Here is a 20,578-nt window from a genome sequence, read left to right as displayed (position 1 = left end):
CAGCCTGGAAAATTACGTGCATCTACCCATTTTCACATAGCCACTCATTTTTGGCCCATCTGAAATTGCAGGTTCCCCAGACCTGTGAAATATCCTGAGAAAGAAGGAAATACACTGCCATGGAAACATACAATCCCTTTCTGACTCTGTGCAGGACGAGTGTAATCTTTGCTCGGAGACCCCCATTGCAATGTTTCAGTGCCCCCCCTTGTCAGCAGGCACACTGTTGGAGAATGCTGTCTCTGAAGCCAAAAGGTGTCTCAAAAGCAAAGATATTTCAAAATATAGGTTGTAATAAGCAGAGCCATAAATTCTGGGATTTTGACCTCTAAGCCTTTGAGTGTGTTTAAAAATAGCTCGCCCATCCTCATTTTATCACTTCATATAATTTGACACAAGTTTGGAGCCTGAGTCCATCCTATTTAACAAGGGAACTCTATAATTAAGAATTGGTTTTGAAAAGGGTTGTTCTGTCTTATTTTAAGAAATAGCAAGGCTTTATGAATTTTGTAGGAAATTATAAACAATTCATCAGCTAAAATTAGCTATAAAAGGGAGCGCCAGTTCTTGCCTCCCTCCCTTCCCCCCCCCCACCGAATTTTATACCACAAAGACTTAGTGTTTCTGAATCATGACAGACTTTCAAAAAACCTTAAAAGCATATTATGCATGTGTCAGTTTGGCTCAGTTAGTAATACTCTCACCTCTAGGCCAGGAGGCCAGGAGTTCACATTCCATGTCTGCCCTTGGATTTAGCTGTTTCACAATAATTTTATTAAAGAAAAAAACTAAATAGAACCGTTGGGAGGAAGAGAGCAAAACTTTTATATCTTTAGGACTGGAAAGGCTAGTGCTCTTCTATGATGTACTGCTAGATATTCAAATGTTTGAATATGTTAAAGCCATGTCTTTTCTTTTCATCTCTAAGACTTGCCCTGGTGGGCCTGAACAGAGTAGGTGATAACCCTAGTGTTTCCTTCTCTTGCTGAAATAATTCTAATCCCCAAAGCTGTGTGTAAGCTATTGCTCCGTGTGTAAAGAGAGCTTGTCTATGCAGTCAATGTGCTATTTGAACTGAATTCCTTGTTTGTACAGTGCTCTGAGAGCTGCAGAATTGACTATAAAGTCAAATGAATCTGCACTTTATTGCTTCTTTGCCACTGAGTGGTAATGGACAGAATTAATTAGGAAAATTTTAAATCGGAAATATCCCAGGTTGTTTGAAAAAACTAATTTGCAAATACATCCTGATAAAGTGTTATGTTGGTTTCTATTGTTTAGGCCAAGGGACCAGTCCTGATCGTACCAGCAAGAAAAACAGTTGAATTTGTGTGCAAAGGTGATCTAGGTTCGTCTCTTGCAATACTTTCATGTGCTTCTGTTGGACCTCAGGATGCAACAGCAAATTTGGATATCATTAAATCTTTCCCAATTGAATGGAAATCAGATCAAAATAAAATTTAGAAGTAACTTCATTTTTGGTTTACGGCAACATGAACCATTGTAACATAAAATGCCTGCTATGTTCTTATATACTATCAGGGCATGCACATTTACAAGATTCCTTCTATGCCATAAGTACAACTTGTTTTCATCTTTCTTTGGAAAAGAAAGTATTTTTTCTTCATTTTCTTCTGATTCAGAAAAGTTTACAGATAAACCAAATACAATAGACCTCTGTCTTTGTATGCCATAGGAACTGCCATGTAAATTAGAACTGATCATTTTAGTCCCAGTACTGGTTTCTGACCAGCAGCAGCTGCTTTGAGGATAATTTCTCTCAAATGAACAATTAGCGAATAACTTTCCCACAGACGTTTCTTTCGAACTTCAGTCATCTTCTTCCCTGAAGGATCAGAGTAACAACCCGGGGGAGGGAGTAACCACAGCACCAGTTGCAAGCACCAATTTAGGGGGAGGGCATAAAAATAGGAAATACTGATGCTAACCTGGTGGTGGCAGCTGCCCAACATCCTGTTGCTGCTGCCCCAGAGCATGGAGCTGTCTGGTTACGTCTCTGCTAGGGTGAGACCTGGAACACCTGGGTTTGATTCCTTGGTTTGTAACAGCCTTCTTTTGAGACCATGAGCAGCTTGCTTAGTCTATCTGTACCTCAATTTTCCATTTGTACATTAAGGATTATAACACTTCCAGGGGCCAGAGGTGGGAAGAAAGGGATTCCATCTTGTTATGGTAGATTTGAAGAAAAAATGTCAGTCCATCCATTAATGACTGGGACAGAGACAAGGTTATTCATCCATCCAAGGGTAGTTGGGAGCCATATGTCAAAGAAAAAGGTGAAGGAATTTGGTTGATTCTGTTGTGACGGGTTGGCTGGAGATTAAATGGGTCTATCCAGTTGTGACTGGGAAAGGGAAAGACAAATCTCTCTAATAAGATACAGTCTACCAGAAAAAAGTTTGGTAACCCCTTGCATAGAACCTTGGTTTAGTAAATGCTGACCGAGTGCAAGGCAAAAAAGGAAAGGAAATAGTGCTGCTCTGGAGTACAGTGTTCCTACTGTGTGGAATCAGTGGTGGGTGCTATTAAAATGCCATCTTCCTCTCCTTCCCCCTTTCCTTCCTCCCACCCCCTCCATTTGCTGTCAGCTTGACTGAGGAAAAAGTAAAATAATGTACAACTGTGTTCCTTGGCATCACAACTGCAATTTCCCTTTAGGGGCTTCAAACTTTAGAATGGTAGGTTTTAAATCTTGCTGATTCTTGCTATTCCAGCATGAACATGTGTGAGTAAAAGAACAATGCCAGTTAAAAACAAAAATTGCAAGTGAGGAATCACTGATGCTCAATCGGGTGTTACAGAGACCAGTGGAAAAAATCAAACTAAGAGAAATCAGTAATTTCATTGTTTAGAGCTGGGAAAGTGAATACTGTCTTTATATTAGAATTTGAGCAAAGTTAGAGTTAGGAACTCATTTATTGATTATTTAACCTATGTAATTGTTAGAAAGATTACGTGAGGGATTTTGAAACATGCAGTTTTTTTCTATCTGTATGATTAACTATAAAGATGATTTGTTAGTACTGCTCCTGTGGTGTACTAGGGCTGAGCCTGATAATGAAAACAGAGACCTACCATGCCTCATGATGAGAAGGTTAAACCAAATTTAAGTCCTCTTCCATTATTCTGGCAATTAAATTCCTGCCTTGCTTGTAGAGGAAGCATCACTGTTGCTTACATGCTTGACAGAGGACAGTTCCAGGGTGTTTTCTCAGATATCATTAATTCTTAAAAAGTCTAAAGTTCTAAGTGGTGTATTACATTAAATCAGCTAAATTAAAGGACTCTGGTATGTAATTTATAGAAGTCCTGTATTGGAAACTGTGCAAAACCTCACTGAAAGCCATGTCAAACTCTCCTGAGGCACATACTTTGCAGAACAAGAAGGAACTATGCATGCTGCCCGTCTCATGTCTGTTCAGTTATTGTGTAGAGAGATGTAATTAGTCATGGTCTAACCCATGGTCTAGCAAGCTTTAACCCTCAAAAGCTTGTATTATACAGCAATAGATATAGATATAGATCTACTTTGGTTAGTCTAGAAGGTACAAATCTATCCTGCCTTCAACTATTGCGCAACTTTCATCCCATGAGAAAGCAGTCTCTGAAGCCAAGGGGGAAACTCCTTGAGGCATCCTCTTCTGTTTCCTCTACTCCAGATTCACATGTAAATTAATCCAAAATAGAATCAAGGAACTGAATGGTCTGGGGCTGATTGTGAAACATTGTTGTACTGTTCAAATCCTAAATCAAACTGATAGTGAATGCAAGTTATTACTATCTCATCTGATGGCTGTAAGAGGGACCATGCAACAGGAGCTCGGGCCAAGACTTTTAAAAACTTGACTAGTGATTTGGGAAATCTGAATTCTGGGTGCTTATCTTGAGATCCTTAATAGGACCTGATTTCTTGAAAGCACTAAGCACTTTGTTTCTACAAATCTTTTTCTTTTAAGGTGTTTAAAGCTAGGGTACCTAGTCTCTCAGGAGACTTCACAACAAACCTAACATCACCACCGTTGTTGGACATACTGACAGAGAGACTTCCCCTTCATGTCCAGAATGGTTCTTCAAAGTTGGGCTGAGGCACGTTTGGCAAAGTAAAGTAACTTTTTCTAGTTGCTACCTGTCATATGTGAAGGTGCTTTGATTGACATCTTTTATCAGCACTAAATTCACCCAACTGAGCATTTTTAAAGGGCAAACGTTTGGGAATAACACTGTCAAAATCTATGGAAATTGAGCAAAATGGAGTAAAGATTAATGCCTGTGTGTTAATGCACATGACTACCATGACTTCTACCCCTACAGCCTGCATTAGAGGTGATTCGATTTCCCACTTTCATTTTCTTCAATTTCTATAGCATATAAACCACACAACTCGCTCTTTTCATTCTTGGCAGAAATACACAACTTGCCATGTATTTAACTCTTAAAGTATCAGGCTTCATTATTGTACTTTTTAATTCCCCTTGTTCCCAAAAAATAGCTTGAATGTCTCTATAAATAATTTCTACTACTTGCTTCTGTTGTTGTCTTTGGCAGTTGGTTCAGTACGCTAGCCAGCCATTGTGTAATAATATTCTGTCTTAATGTCTAGTAGCCTAATTATCTCACTTTACTCCTTGTTGTCTTGACTTGTAATCCTTAATGTCACACCACTCTTTAAAATTTCCCAAGACTTCGCTGACCTTGTTTTTTGTTAACCTATCATAATAGCAAATGCTGCACAAATACATTCCAGCACCATAAATTATTTTCCTAGTCTGTGCCCATTAACTAGGGGCACTTCCTGTTTTATTAGGACAAGGAAAGATTTTTTTTCAGTTTTGTAAATTTTGAAGTAGTGCTTGTTTTAAAAACAACTGTTGTCTTCTTTATGCTAGTCTCTTAGCTTTTGCTGGTCCAACAATATATTCTGCAAGGCATGAAGTGGTTATTGTCCCCTGTATCAAAACTTGTATTTTAGGGACAGTAGGTAAAAATCCTTTGTGGTGAGATATATTGTCGATGTAGTAAAAAAAAGTGAAAACTCTGTACAATGATGAGAGAGAATGCTCTTCACAGGAAGGTGTTACCCTTTGACAGATTTATTTCATTTTCTACTGGATTTCCATACACTAAAAAAATGTTACTGTGAAGTTTGAATCTTTGAGAGAGCACAGACTGCTTTCTAGTCACAAACAGGACTGCTGAAAAGTTTCATATATTTTGTGGGGATTCTCTAAGCACAAGTTCTTGGAATCATGATTAAAGGAAAATTTCAGTGTTTGGGTTTTTTTACGTAGACTTTGCTAGATGTCATGTGTCTACAAAAAATAAATAAATTATACACCAAAATCACCACAAAAGGCTTAAAAAGCAGAAAACAGATTAAAAGAATTTCAAAATAATTGGTTAAAAATCTCTTGGATTGCTAAACCAGTTTTATTACTTGTGGGGTGGGGCAAGCATGACAATCTGTAATGCTTCGGGTTTCTGATGCCGCTCAAAAAACTTTTTGTGGATTTTCTGTGCAGCATAAGATTTGCATTCCTCACTATACAACATCTGTAACCTGAGAGAAGAATCCAAATGCAAAATCAACCTTAAGCAATCAAAATGGTTAAACTACATTTAAATTACATTGGCATAGACCAGTGGTTCTCAATCTTTTTAGACTCAAGGCACCCCTCAGAAAATGCCAGCTCTTAGGAGTCGCTCTTTTTTTTGACTAGAGAACAATAGAGCAATTCTTCTATTGCAAAGAACTCAGAAAGACTGCAGCTAGTCAGAATGTTTTTAATGATGTAGATCTCTGCTTGAAACCTTGGGATTTATCTAGTGAATCATGTCTAGGTGTTTGGACCCTGTGGTACCCTTAAAAGGATGTCATGGCACCTCAGTGTGCCATATCATCCTTGTTTAGAATCACATGGTTGACCCTTATGCAGCAGGCAGTGATACACAGCCTGTGAAGGAGCAGCCAGAATGACAGCTTCTTGTTTTTAGGGGGAATGCCAGACTGCTGTTGAGGGCATAATAGTGACAAATGGGCATTAAGTGGGCGGATTAGTGAAGGGAGCTGTGGTAGTCTAACCTGAAGACGATGAAAGCATGGCTCAAAATGGCTAGGTCCTCATCTGAGAGGAAAGGGTGCAGTTTCCTGGCTAGCCCAGTGTGGGAGAAGGTATTCTCCTGCTGCTGCTTGCTTTATTGCCAATTCAGGAAAATAATGTATTGTCATTGACTTGTGGTTTCTTTCAATAACAAAGTCTTGCTGTGAGAATCCATCACATGGCTACATCCGTGCACTTGGCACAACAGTCTGTTATGCACATTCAAGAATATATTAGCCAAATTATACATACAGCATAAAAATGGAATGGAAAAAATATCCCAAGAAGCAGTTGTAAAGATGCTTGAGTGAGGCTGGGGATTGAGGGCGAATGTAGTATGTTGCATACTTGTGCTCGAGTGGAACTTTTCTTTAATACACAAAATAGATAAAACATATTTTGCGTTCATCAGATGTACTCTACAGATGCAGATGATTGCTTGATAGAATGGTTTGCTTTTGGACTTGTAGTAGAGTTTTTAATCTGCAAACAAAGAAATGAAATTCAATTTAAAGGAGTGTTTTCTGGCAAATTTAGCAGCCATACCTAAGTTATTTACCACAGCCATTGTTTTAAAAAAAAATATTTCATGCATAGCTTTGCTCTCATTTGGATTCAACCATTTCCCCAGCAGTCTGAATGCTTCTATTTTGCTTCATTCTTATCTTTTTTTAATGAACTATTTAGTTTGACAATAGAAAGCATGTTACTGTTCAGAATCTTTTAATGAAATAACTGACAAATCATCCTTTTTGGAACTGAAAATCTGAAACATTATGCAAGACTTTCTTTCATTCTTTCTTTTTAAAGTTGTTGGCAGCTGCCCGATATGTAATAAAATCATGGAAATTTAGTGATACTGTTCATTCATCCTGTGTGGCCAGTGCAGGTCTGTTCTTTTAGTGTATTTTTTCAGTACTTTGTCCAGTTTCATTTTAACTATCCAAAGTGATGGGACTCCCTTCACTTTCTTTGGGAAACTCTGACACCCTTATAAATCTTGCTATTGGGAAGATTGTCCTATATTCTCATGAACTGTTTCTTTTCTGAACTGTAACCCATTACACTCAGTAACATCCTCTTGTACCACATGGAATAACACCTTTTACTCCAGAGAGCTTGCAGCTTTCCTGAAGACTTATGTCTCCTCTCCTTAGTTACATAGACATGCACATGTACGGTGAAATCTTATTCCCCTTGAAGTCAGCAGTAACATTCCTCTTGGATCTAGTGCGGCCAGGATTTCACCTGTAATTTTAATGGTCCCTTATGCATCACTTTCGTCACCCTTCAATCCAAATAGCTGTCTTTCTCCGAACACCTTACTTCCTTCTGATACAGAAGATGCCTGAATCCATGGCTCTATGTGACTACATCACAGAAACTGAATGGTAACACTAATTCATAAATTGCATTTCATAAGCACTTTTTATTCAAGAAACTTAAAGCATTTTCTAAACAGTAATCATTTAAGATTTACCATGCTGTTGCAAAGTACACAGGTGTTATTTCTCCTGTTTGACAATTGATGGGAACGTGGAGTAGGAAAGGAATATTGCATCTCTATTCCATGACACATAGTACTAGATGCCACATTACCTTTTGAGTTATTTGCTTTCACTGGTAAGGCTCTGAGGTTTTCCTCTTCTATTGTGTTTCTGTGGTTTTGGATTATTTTTCACTAACTGTATTAATTTCATTTTTTCCAGGATGAACCTAATTCACTTATTCTCTGAATAAATCTTGGTTTGAGGTTTTGCACACAGGAGGAAGGACAAAGAAACAATAAGAAAGAACATAGAGGGTGTCTTTACATGTGCTCCGGGGTGGGCGCTTTAATTAGAGTGGCTCTCAGAGCTAGTCTAGTTACGGCATCCACAGCATCTTGTTCAGTGGACTTTAGTTAAAGTGCCCCTGCTGCCATTTTGAAGCACAGGGATGCTGAATAATACACATGACACTGAAGCTTCTGGAGTGCGCTAATTAGCTCGATTAATAGAGTCGGCTCTGTCACTCTAATTAGCATGCTGATTAGCTCCAGTGTTTGCTAATTAGCACACTTCGGAGCAGGTATTGGGCATGTGTATAGGTGCTCTCTGTGTTCTTTCTTATTGTTTCCTTGTTGTTCCTCCTACATGCAAAACCTCCCATAATTGAGTCAATTTAAGTAATTGGTATACTGCTTTTACAAACCACTAATGAAGATCATAACGGATAGCAAACTTAAATAACCACAGCAAATAGGTCTGGTAAAAAATTACTCATATCCACATATTGGTAACTAGCAAAATTTTGTTGACAAATAACAGACTTCAAATACTCTGAATAGTAATAAAAATCAATATGCAGCCCAGGATATTAATTCTATTTGTTTGCCCTTTCTAGGGGCAATACAAAGGAACATGTGCTTCTGGTTGGGGGAATAAGGGGGAAAGAAATATGTTCTTTTTCTGGTAAAAGGAGAAGGAATGAACTGTTGTCACTGGATAGGATGATTAGAGGCACTGAAGGGAAGCTCGTGGGCTTCTTCCCATAACTAGAGGGGAGCTAGGGAGGTTGCTTCCTAGCTTCTTAGATTTCCTTTTCCAGTGGCTTTGTTGACACAATCTGTCTACACGTTCCTTCTCCCACTTTCCTCTATGTGGTAGGATTAATTTGTGGAAGAAACATGAAGCGCTACCACTGATTCAAATAGGCACCAAAAGGTATTTGGAGAGGGTAGCAGCCAGTAGTCATATGAGAGGTACAAATTGCTTAGCTGCATGAACAGTTTACATGCACAGGTGACCATGCCAGTGGAAAATTGCAAAGCTGGATTATCTTCAGTGTTTATCCCCTCTCCAGCCATTTTCATTCCATATGTCAGCACTTGTATCCAGGCCAGTAAGAAAGAATTTTGCAAGTAAGATTCTGCAAAACAGAACCAGCTACTAATATAGTAGTTCTGTCTTTATTTTTACATAGAGTTATTGGTACCATATTGTTCACTGTTTCATTAGCCCAACAACTGACTGATTTGCTCTTTCAACCAAATTCACTGAGAACAACAATAAGAATTACCATATTTTCTAAGACACGACATGTACCTTTTCCCCCCCGGAATTCAGGTACTGGAAACTGGGGTGCACACAGCAAGCAAGAAAGTATAGTAATAGCAGTTTCTGCTTCGGTTGAGAGAAAATGACACTTTCTCCCTCTCTGCCACCCACCTACCTGGAGAGAACCCTGCTGCCAAAGCTGCTACTCAGTTACTTACTAATATTCATTCTTATTTTCAAGAAAAGGCCCTTTTTTCTTCATACTGAACCCTCCCCCCCATCCGTGCACACACACGCGCACACACACTCTCTCTCTCTCTCTCTCATTGTATGCAGGAAAAATCAGTATTCATAAATAAACCAGTGGCTGGAACAGTTTAGTCATTACCTTTAAACATGTTTAATAAATGGTCACATGGTTATAAAAAGAGAAGATTTTTAAAGTTATTCTGGCATTGGTTGATTCATCAACCTGTTCCTATTAGAAGGTTGTAAATTGGAATGCATTCAGATAGTTTTGTATGCCTTGCTAAAGGTGTGTTGTACTAGCATTAGTGTTTCATGTTCCATAGTGTTTAAATTGTGCAATTTTAAAATATTGAAATGTAAATGGAGTGGGATTGTACTAGATCTTTTCTGGTTTGTTTTTTAAATCTGATTTTATGTAGTACCTTCATTCCTTGAAAGACAGTTCAGGCATAAAAACATTGGAGTCAGCCTGATAATTCCTGTAGTTGGTTCTTACTGCCCTTTTTGATGATGATGATGATTATAATTGAAGTGTTGTCTAGGAGCCCTCATTGTGGATCAAGACACCACAGGAGTAGGTATTGTTCAAATGCAAACAGAAAGACATTCCCTGCCCCAAAGACCTCAAAATGTAAGCAAGAGACCCCAGTAAAAAGACAATAAATAGTGAAGACTATTATTACTGAAAGACTTTTAAAAATATATTTCTTTCAAATTTACAAATAAACAAAGAAAAGAAAAATACATCAACTGTATGAAGTTCAATCTGTTTAACCATTTGAAAAAGAAAATTGACTCTTGAAGTGTTATCCACATTTTTAAATATCACCAATGAACCCGCATAGAAAAGGTTAAATGTTTGCAGGTTATTACCATTCACCTTAAAGATCAGAGACAAATTACTATTTTTATTTTATGTTCCCTTGATGAGGATAATGATAAACATCTGTCACTTAGCTGCTTAACCATCAAAGAATGTTATTGAAATCCTGTAATTTAAACAGAAAAAACCCCGTAGACATACTGTACATTATATAGTCAGTGAGGAAGAGGTGATAGAGTATTCACATTAGATTTGAGGGAGCTGGGAAAGGGACATTTTCTGTCTGCAGTTACTTGGCAAAAAGAAAAAATTCCATAGATGTATGATTTTCCATTTATTTTGGGTATTTTGGAAGGGGAAATTACTGCTTGTTTCTTTCCAAGCCCAGGGTAAGGGAGGGGAAGACGCATTCAATCTGCACTCTGTGACTCCACCATATGCAGTACATTAACAGAATGGCTCAGGTTTGTGTGTTAGTGTGTCTACTGGTGTTACAGAATCCAGAACAGAATTTCCATCATTTACAGTTCTTCAGAGCCATTTACCATCTTCGAGTTTGTAGGAAACTCTTCATTATTTTAACAGTGTTAGATAAGCTGTTTTTCCATTAGTTTGGCTGTAATTAAAAATGTTTAACCTTTTAAACTTGCTGCAACCTGTTCTTTTAAAGGCAATGACAACCAGCATGTTTTGTTTTCTAAATGGTATATAGACTTTTCTCAGCTCAGTAATGAAAAAATGACAAGTGTGGCTTCCCTCCTTTTGTTGGATTAAGCTGCAGTTTATAAAAAGTAATTGTGAAATGCTATTCTAAATGATTTACCTACATGTTAAGACTAAAAGCATGCCCTGATTTTCTAGGAAAAAATGGCTTTCTGCATGGTGGACATTTTCCCTGTTGGTGATATCTTTTCCTCTTTAATGCTCATTTTAATGTATTAAAAAAGAAGGCTTGACTTTAAGTTTACTCTGTTGGGGCAAAATTCACACTTCTGCAAAGAGTTAGCATGAAGCCCATGTGTCACCTTATGATTTGTTTAAAAAAAATTATGCTTGGTAGTGAAGGTGTAAATAATGCATACAACAAAAACCAAGATTTTCCAAAGCACTTGTGATTTTTCTGTGCATCAGGTGTAGGGGTGCCTAACTTCATGCACCTTAAAATACCGTTTTCTGATGTAGTGCTGAGCATTTAAGGTGGTGGGGTCAAAACCAGAAACACTTAAATTCTCTTCTGCATTTTCATCAAGACCTGTTTTGTATTGGTGTGGATAAAGGATGATTGTACCCTGGATTATCCAGGTTAAATTTAATATAAAACCAATGCATGTTGGTTTTCTTATTTTCAGACAGTCCAAATTGCACAGTAGTTTTCTTGGTTTCAAACAGTCCAAACTGACTGCACAGACACACATGCCTACAGTCACGTTTAATGTGTTTGTAGCTGAGTTAATGTTTGTGACAGCTGAGTTGGTCCTTAATAACAAGGATATCATTTATCCGTAGGAGTGGAGGTTACAAATTAGGATTCTAGTGCTACTTTGTGCATGAAGCAACAGATAGTTTGGCAGGCTGAATTTGAAATATGGACTGTCCGCTACCAGGCAGTGCAAGAAGGGACTTTATAAAATTTCATGGGGTTTCAGCTACTTCCTCAGTTCTTTATTGTAATGGAACCTACAGCATGAAACAACCTCTCAAAATGGACCCCTTTAATGTCACAGATCCTGATTTGCTTATGTTAAGAACTAATGGAAAACAGGTTGATGACAAGTACATTTCCAAACATGCTGATATCAAAAATTACGTTGACATATTACCAAGTTTTATTCTACCTGTTGTTTCAACTTTCAGTGGAGCTAATAACTTGGGAAGAAGCATTTATGTTTATTTTTGCTTTTGCATAGACTGAAAATGATGAGAATGGCCAAGCAGACAATTTCTCCATGGATCCACAACTGGAAAGGCAGGTGGAGACTATTCGCAACCTTGTAGACTCCTACATGTCTATTATCAATAAGTGCATCCGAGATCTGATACCAAAAACAATCATGCACCTTATGATCAATAATGTGAGTAACAGCATCAAGTTTTAAATTCTTGTTAAATGTTTGATTGAACTTTCAGTGCTTACAGGACATAATACTTTTTAAATAGCATATTTTCTGGCGTAACAACACCCCAAATAAGAAATGCATCTTGTTTTTTTGGGAGACAGAATGTAGAAAAAATTTGTCAAGAGTCATGGCCTAGACCTGGCTCTTTCATAGAGGCTTATATTGCAAAATGGATGCTTCTCTCTCTGTTAGGAAGCTGAGAACATCTATGAAATGAAAGAGTTAACATTAGACTCTAACTTTCCTGCTGGCTTACTGAGAGAGAAGCTGGCAGCCATTTTGTAGCATAGTGTCTTTATGCCTCTACTCTGGCAAAAAAACAAACAAACCATGCACCTTAAATTTGGAGGGCTGATTTCTGTGAAAGGAGTATGTGTAGTATGTGATTAAAGGCAGTAATAGCATCAGCAGCATTGTAACAAGGAGAGGAACACATGCATGTAGAATATCACATACTGCAAACCTTATCTAATTACTACAGAGGACAGCACCTTTCTGTAGTGATACGGCCAAAGTATTACAGTGTACAGTCAGGAGCTCCAACGCTTTGCATGATAACTGTAGGATGCTAGAGGATTTTCAGAATGAGTTCAGTTAAGTCTCATTGGGCATATATGGATTTAAAAAAAAATACAATCAGGCAAGTGTAGTATGTTGTACTTATTTTTCAGTGGTGTATTTGAGGTCCTTTGGATGCTGGGGTATTTTTTAGACAAGCAGAGGGAATATATGCATCTGTCTGGCTTATTTTATATTTCTCCTACCTAGATCTTTAGATTCCACGATAAAAGTTAGTTTTGCACTGGCATTGTTAGCCCATTGTTTGAAAATCTAAACCTTCACTCTACAACAGAATCCTGAATGGATCTCTCCTGGTACTTATCTACCAGGGTGCTAACTGCTGTGTTATAGTAAATCACTATTTGATATAACAGCCTCTGTCAGTCACTGATGCCACCTTGCTTGAGATCTTTTAAATCAACAAAAAATCAATTGTTGTAAACAGAATACAGTATAAATCAAATCTGACTAAACTGTAGTATTCATGTATGAATTTAAAAAACACTTCATATGTAAGGAAGGCTAACAGATCTTTCTGTGTCTAGCATTTATATTGCACTGGAAAAAGCAAAGAGGTTTGAATAGAGTTCACTAGTTGGTAGAGAATAAACAAGATCTTCATACAGAGGGAAAGGGAGTTTCCATTCCTTAGGATTAGGGAAGCCAGGATTTGAATCATGTTTTATAATCGCTGGATGCAAGATACTTGGAGGCCTTCACAAAAGAGTGTGAAAACAAACTGAACTTCAACATTTTTCCCAAATTAGCACAAATCTATAATTGCTGTGTGTGTACATGGAGATATTATCTCTGAAGATATTATCTCTGCTCCCTGGAGATCACAACTGGACCTTGCTTCTTGGACTTTGGATGATTCCATTGCCTTTTGAAAGGGATATTTTCCAGCTCCCTTTCATAAAGCACAGAGTTTGGTGAGCAGTTCCTTTTGAAAGTTTACATTAAATTTTCTGCCACTCACATCCCCATATGGAATTGTTTAAGAAGTTAAAGGTCTCTGAAAATAAATGCTTTGCTTCAGAACTCCGGTACTGTAGTAAGCTGAAATTCTGCAGCTGTTTCATTATTAAAGCATGCCAGGTGACGATGGCACAGAAGAATGGTAGACTTTTAACACCATCTCTCTCTGAAACTGACCTCTCGGTTATAGTCCCTGCCCTGTGTTTAAGCTAGCAGATATTTGTGGTCCGATCTTGTAACTTAAATTGCACTAATGACCCAAAATCTTTAAGAGAACATGAAGAACGAGGCTTGAAAGTTAAGGCATTTGTTTCCCTGCATTATAAAATGAAAAACTTTGAAGTTCAGTCTAAGAAAAAATGAGCTAAGCTATTACTTAAAAAAAAATTACATCCTTAAATACTTGACATCCAAAAAATGCTTGAATCATGGTTGTTGACCAAGCCAAAATGTTGAGGAAAGCAATGGAGCTGTGTTGAAAGTCATCCTATACTGCTTTACGTTCCCTGAAGATCTTGAAATCCCAACCCTCCCACTGAGAGAGAAATGAAATTAAGCTCCTTTTTAATTGTATTATCCTCTGTTTCATATAGTGCAATACAGTTGCCTCCAGAATACTAGAAACATTGAATCCAAGGAACTAGTCTTTGTGTCAGTTACAACCTCATGAATGCTTTTAGATTTTCCTCTCTAATCGATGATGTCTTTAAAAGGTGCTTATAACTGGGAGACGTGTATCAGATTCAGACTGATTGTAGAGCAAAAAAATTAATTCTGAGGAATGCTGTTCTTAATGCATGTCTTGAGGCACGTACCTATTAGGGGTGTGCAAAGCGGGCCCTATTAAATTCAGATTCAGTTTCAGCCTGAATCAGGGACAGTGATTCGATTCTTTGGTTTGGATCACTGTCCCTGATTTGATTCAGCCAAATCCGAATCTGAAGATTTGATGCTGTTTCAGAGAATCAGTGATTTGGACATAGGCATAGCTTTAAATGTTTTTTCGACATGCCTTGAGGTACCAGTGTGGCTCGTGAATACTGCAATGATGGAGCAGATGGAGCGTTCCACAGGAGTGCGGGGGGGCCTCTACGTGCTCGGCGGTGAACCCGGAAGTAGACCAGAAGTACTTCCAGTCCACTTCCGGATCCACTGGGGAGCGTGCAGGGGGGCCCCCTTGCGCTCCTGTGGGACACTCCATATGCCCCAGCATCACAGAACTCACGAGCCGCCTGCTACCTAGAGGTATGTAGGAAAAACATTTAAAGCTGTGTCTATGTCCGAATCACTGAATCTTTCCGAATCTCTCTGAACCGATTCAGAGGGTTCCGATTCAATTTGGAGAGATTGCAGGGTCCTTTGATTCTATTTGGATTTGGATATTTGGCCACCAAATCGGGCCGAATTTCTGCCGAATCAAATCGAGGACCAAAGCTTTGCACAGCCCTAATACCTATATCATTACATTCTACTTCTATTACATGTTATGGTGATTTTGATTACTTTAAAAGAAAAGGAAACTTACCACAAAAAATGTATTAAATTACCATTAAAGATGAAAACACAGTCAAACAAAATGCACCTATCATAGGGTCATAGAATCAGAGAAAAATAGGGTTGGTAGGGACCTCAGGAGAGTGTGGGGCTGGATTATGAACTTTTTATCACCCAGTGGGCCAGCGAGCCATATTCAGAGACCTCATAGGAAGTGGTATCACATCAGGAAGTGATGTCACATGACTTTTGACACCAATGAAGTTGCAGGAAGTGACAATGAAATGGATCTGGAAATGTGGTTTAAAATCCAAAATAAAAACAATAGAAAAGCAACAATGAAATAATACCAAACACTTGACTAAAATAAACACTTTCGCTTCTACTCACTTCTCAATGAATGAAAGAAGCATAATGCAGGCTTGCTCTGGGACACCTGGGCATACAGCACCAGGTAGAGGAAGCCATGGAAGAGCAGCCAGCTGTTGGCTTCCAGCAACAGCAGTAAGGAGAAGGAGAAGCAGCACCTCAGGATGCTGCCCAGCTCCATCAGGGATGAGGAGTCTGGACTTCACACACAGCCACGTGCGTGCAGCCCACCTCCCTCCTCGCCCCCAGCTCCCATGGAGGAGGAGGAAGTCACGAGTGTGACCTTGTGCTTCCTTCTCTCAAGCACACACATGCATGTGACACCCCCATGCAGGCTCCTCAGCATCCTGCCCAGAGACGCGGCCCTGCTGACAGTTGGGCAGCCGTGTTCCACGTTCGCACGCTCATCCCTGCACCAGACCACGCCACCCCTTCCCTGCTGATGCAGTGCAGACTGTCCCTGGCACAGGGCTTAAAGGAGCTGCGTGATAGGGGTGAGGGGGGCGCCTTGGCCCGGGCCCTGGGACCTGCCTGGTGCGAGCACACCTGCCCCGGCCTCCATGGCTGCAGTCGGGGGAGCTGAGAGAGGGGCCCTGCTCCGCCCGGAGGGGGTTCAGCAGTCACCGGGCAGCCAACTACCTCATAGTCCATGTTCGCCATTCAGCTGCTGAGGGGCTGAGGGAGGGACAAGGGGTGGGAAGGAAACTAAACAGTGTTTACTTTCATTTCCTGTTGCAGCACCTCAGGCCTCAGAAAACAGCTTGGCAGGCTGCATGGCGGCTCACAGGCCATATGTTGGACAAGTTGGATCTAGTCCAACCCCCTGCTCAAAGCAGGACTGTCCCCAACTAGATCATCCCAACCAGGGCTTTGTCAGCCTGGGCCTTAAAAACCTCCAAGGATGGAGACTCCACCAACTCTTGAAGTAACCTATTCTGGTGCTTCACCACCCTCCTAGTAAGAAAGTTTTTCCAAATACCCAACTTAAACCCCTTGTTGCAGCTTGAGACTATTGCTCCTTTTTCTGTCATTTGTCACTGTTGAGAACAGTCTTCCTCCATCCTCTTTGGAACCACCCTTCAGGTAGCTGAAGGCTGCTATCAAATCCCGCCCCCCAGTCTTCTCTTCTGCAGACTAAATAAACCCAGTTCCCTCAGCCTCCCCTCATAAGTATGTGCGCCAGCTCCTGAACAATTTTCATTGCTCTCTGTTGAACTCTTTCCAACTTGTTCACATCCTTTCTATAGTGGGGGGCCCAAAACTGGACACAGTACTCAAGATGTGGCCTCACCAGTGCAGAATAGGGCAGAATAATGACTTCCTTTGATCTGCTGGCAACACTTCTACTATTGTAGCCCAATATACTGTTAACCTTCTTAGAAACAAGGGTACACTGCTGACTCATATCCATCTTATTGTCCACTGTAACCCCTGGTGCTTTTCTGCAGAGCTGCTGCTTAGCCAGTCAATCCTCAGGCTATAGCAGTGTATGGGATTCTTATACCTTATGTGCAGGACTCTGTACTTGTCCTTGTTAAACTTCATGAGATTTCTTTTGGCCCAATCCTCCAATCTGTCTAGGACATCCTGAATCCTACCCCTACCCTCCAGTGTATCTACTGAACCCCCAGTTTGGTGTCATATGCAAACTTGCTGTGGGTGCAATCCATCCTATCTTCCAGATCATTAATGAAGATGTTGAACAAAACTGGCCCTGGGACCGATCCCAGGGGCACTCCACTTGATCCTGGCTGCCAACTACAAGTTAAGTCATTGATTACTACCAGCTGAGCCTGACAATCCAGCCAGTTTTCTATCCACCTTACAGTCCATTCATTCAACCCATATTTCCTCAGCTTCCTTGCAAGAATGCTGTGGGAGAAGGTCTCAAAATCCTTGCTGAAGTCAAGGTATATTATATCCACTGCATTTCCTGCATTCACAGAGCCAATCATCTCATCATAGAAGGCAGTTGGGTTGCTCAGGTATGACTTGCCCTTGGTGAATCCATGCTGACTATTCCTAATCACCTTTTTCTCCAAGTGCAGATAAATGGATTCTTTGAGGACCTGCTCCATGATTTTTCCAGGGACTGAGGTGTGTCTGACTGGTCTGCAGTTCCTTGGACCCTCCTGCTTCCCTTTCTTAAAGATAGACACTATATTTGCCCTTTTGCAATCATCCAGGGCCACCCCCCACCCCCCAATTGCCATAGGTTTTCCAAGATAATGGCTAGTGGCTCTGCAACTACATCAGCCAACTCCCTCAGCACCCTTGGATGCATTGCATCTAGCCCCATGGACACATCCAGCTTTTCTAAGTAGTCTCTATGTATCATTGAGGGCTGCTCACCTTCTTCACAAACTGTACTGCCAGGTGCAATAGTCTGAGAGCTGACCTTGCCTGTGAAGACCGAGGTAAAAGAGTCATTGAGTATTACAGTCTTTTCCTCATCATCTGTCACAGGGTTGCATCACCCATTCAATAAGTGTCCCACATTTTCCCTGATCCTCCTCTTTTTTGCTGACATGCATATAGAAATCCTTCTTGTTACCCTTCACATCCCCTGCTGGCTGCAACTCCAGTTGTATTTTGGCCTTCCTGACTTCATCCCTGCATGCCCAGGCAATATTCTTACATTCCTCCCAAGCTGTTTGTCTAAGCTTCCACTTGTAAGCTTCCTTTTTGTGTTAAGATCACTAAAGAGTTGTCTGCTAAGCCAGGCTAGTTGCTTGCCACATTTGCTATTCTTCCTGCACATTGAGATGGTTTGTTCCTGCGCCCTCAGTAAGGTTCCTTTAAAGTACAACCAGCTGTCCTGGACTCCTTTCCTTCTCAGCTTGGCCTCCCAGGGGGTTCTGCCATGAGTTCCCTGAGGGAGTCAAAGTCTCCTTTTCTGAAGGCCAGGGTCCATACTCTGCTGCTCTCCTTTCTTCCTTTTGTCAGGATCCTGAACGCAATCATCTCATGGGTCACTGCTGCTCATGTTGCCATCCACTTCTGCGTCCCCCACTTCTTCTCTGTTTGTGAGCAGTAGGTCAAGAAGAGCATAATCCCTAGTTGGTCTATCCTGATAGCATCAGGAAGTCCTCTAACACTCTCCAAAAACTTCCTGGATTGCCTGCGCACTGCTGTATTGCCTTCCCAGCAGGTGTCAGAGTGACTGAAGTCCCCCATGAGAGCCTGTGATTTGGAATCTTCCTTCCGCTAGTTGTTTAAAGGCCTCATGGCACTATAATTCAGGTCTCATGGTGCCTAGCTATTTCTAATATAGTACACTAGATACCATATATTCTGTAAGCAGTATTGGTGAGCTGACTCTAAATTAATATAAATCTTTAATATTATGAAAAATACTTTATAGTAATTACTGATGGTAAATTCATGGTAGCAGTAGCTCTCACCTGCCTCTTGCTAATTTCCATGACTGCTCTTTTAACTCCAGTTAAAGTGGTAACTTCATTCATGATTGGCTGAGCTGTCTCTCAAATACTCCCTTATAGATCGAGCCCACTCTGACTTGTCCCTCCATGTTAGATTCCTGTTGAGCTAGGAACTGTGCTACTGGGCACTTAAAATACCTGCTATGATTCTGTAAGAACAATAGGACAGAGGAGCCAATTGTCAAAGGAAAGGGTGGAATCTCTTTCTCTGGAGGTTATCAAGAAAAGGTTGTATAGGCATTTCTCTGGGGTGGTTTAAGAATAACATAGCTATAGCTGTACAGTGCTGGACTAGCTGACCTTCAAGGTCCCTTCCCACCTTATAATTCTGTACATTACAACTTTGAAACCTTCAGGGGACACTTTTTAAACTATTGCTATAATTTTGCTTTTGTTTTCTGGAAGGACCTTATTTTGCAAAGAGATCGTTTCTTCCTCCTTTTCCGAGCCTCAAAATCACAAGTATGGAAAACCCATATTTCTGGCCTGATCGTAAGCCAGGATCATGGGCCAGCTTCCTAATGGCAGTGATTCTGCCATTACAGTAGGGTTTCAGCAATCATGAAAGGAGATTTGCTTGCAACACACAGGAATCTACCATGATAACACTTGCAGGCTGATGCTATTCAAACAGATATTTGTGGTCTAAGGCTAGGGACAGACATTCAAAAAGTCTGAGCCTGAATTGATTCAATATTTGCAGGTCAGTCTAACCTGCGTAGGGTGAACTGGTTTGCAACTACATGGACATCCCCTCTGGACTGAAGAAATGCTGGCATATGCCTGCTAGGGCTCAGACTAGAAGCCGTGGGGGCGGTACTAGAATAGCCTTCCCTTCCCTTCCATAGTGCTGAGCTGAGGGGGGGCAAGGCCAGACCCCAGCAGGATGCTCTAATTAGGGAGGGATGTAAACCCCAACCATGCTCTCACCGTCCCAGGCTTTTCCCTGCTCACTGCTCAAGGGGTAGGAGTGTTGCCAGCCCCAAGCCCCAGTTTAGCACTGTGAGGCAAAAGGGAGGGGTGGTGCAGTGCATACATCTGTTGATGCCTAACTGTTCTTTTAGGATCAGCTCTACCCTTAGTCAAATTTGAGAATTTTTTTTAAGTGATACTATTTGAATTTTCATTCCATTCAATATAATTTCATATTACCTAACTAAGATAACTCTTTTTAATGTGGAGGTTCAGGAAAATCGTGTCCTCTGGCATTTGATCAGTAATATCCACTGAAAAACAACATGAGATTCATAGCAAAAAATTGCAGATATTGATGAATTTGTGTATCTCCTGTTGAACACGAATGGGAAATGACAATGGTTTCTAGTAACCAAGTGTTTCCTGGACTGGGGTCAGCTGTGACTTGGAAGATCCTAATTCTTCTTCAAAG

General features: G+C 40.3%; 1 protein-coding gene across 13 annotated transcripts in view; it reads left to right on the top strand.

The window, feature by feature from the left end:
• Positions 1–20,578, top strand: part of DNM3 (dynamin 3) — a 330,309-nt gene that overhangs the window by 281,226 nt on the left and 28,505 nt on the right. For all 13 annotated transcript variants that reach the window (XR_002100165.1, XR_002100164.1, XM_019530783.1 and 10 more), the window contains one exon: positions 12,137–12,301. Coding sequence is in view for 11 of the 13 variants with exons in the window: in XM_019530783.1 (XP_019386328.1) it covers positions 12,137–12,301 (165 nt within the window). In the remaining 2 variants the exon portion in view is untranslated. The remainder of the gene's footprint in view (positions 1–12,136; positions 12,302–20,578) is intronic.

Source organism: Crocodylus porosus, unplaced genomic scaffold, assembly GCF_001723895.1.
Source record: "Crocodylus porosus isolate Cpor-Errol unplaced genomic scaffold, CroPor_comp1, whole genome shotgun sequence".
In the NCBI taxonomy this organism is placed as follows: Eukaryota; Metazoa; Chordata; order Crocodylia; family Crocodylidae; genus Crocodylus; species Crocodylus porosus.
This window is presented reverse-complemented; position numbering and strand designations above follow the sequence as displayed.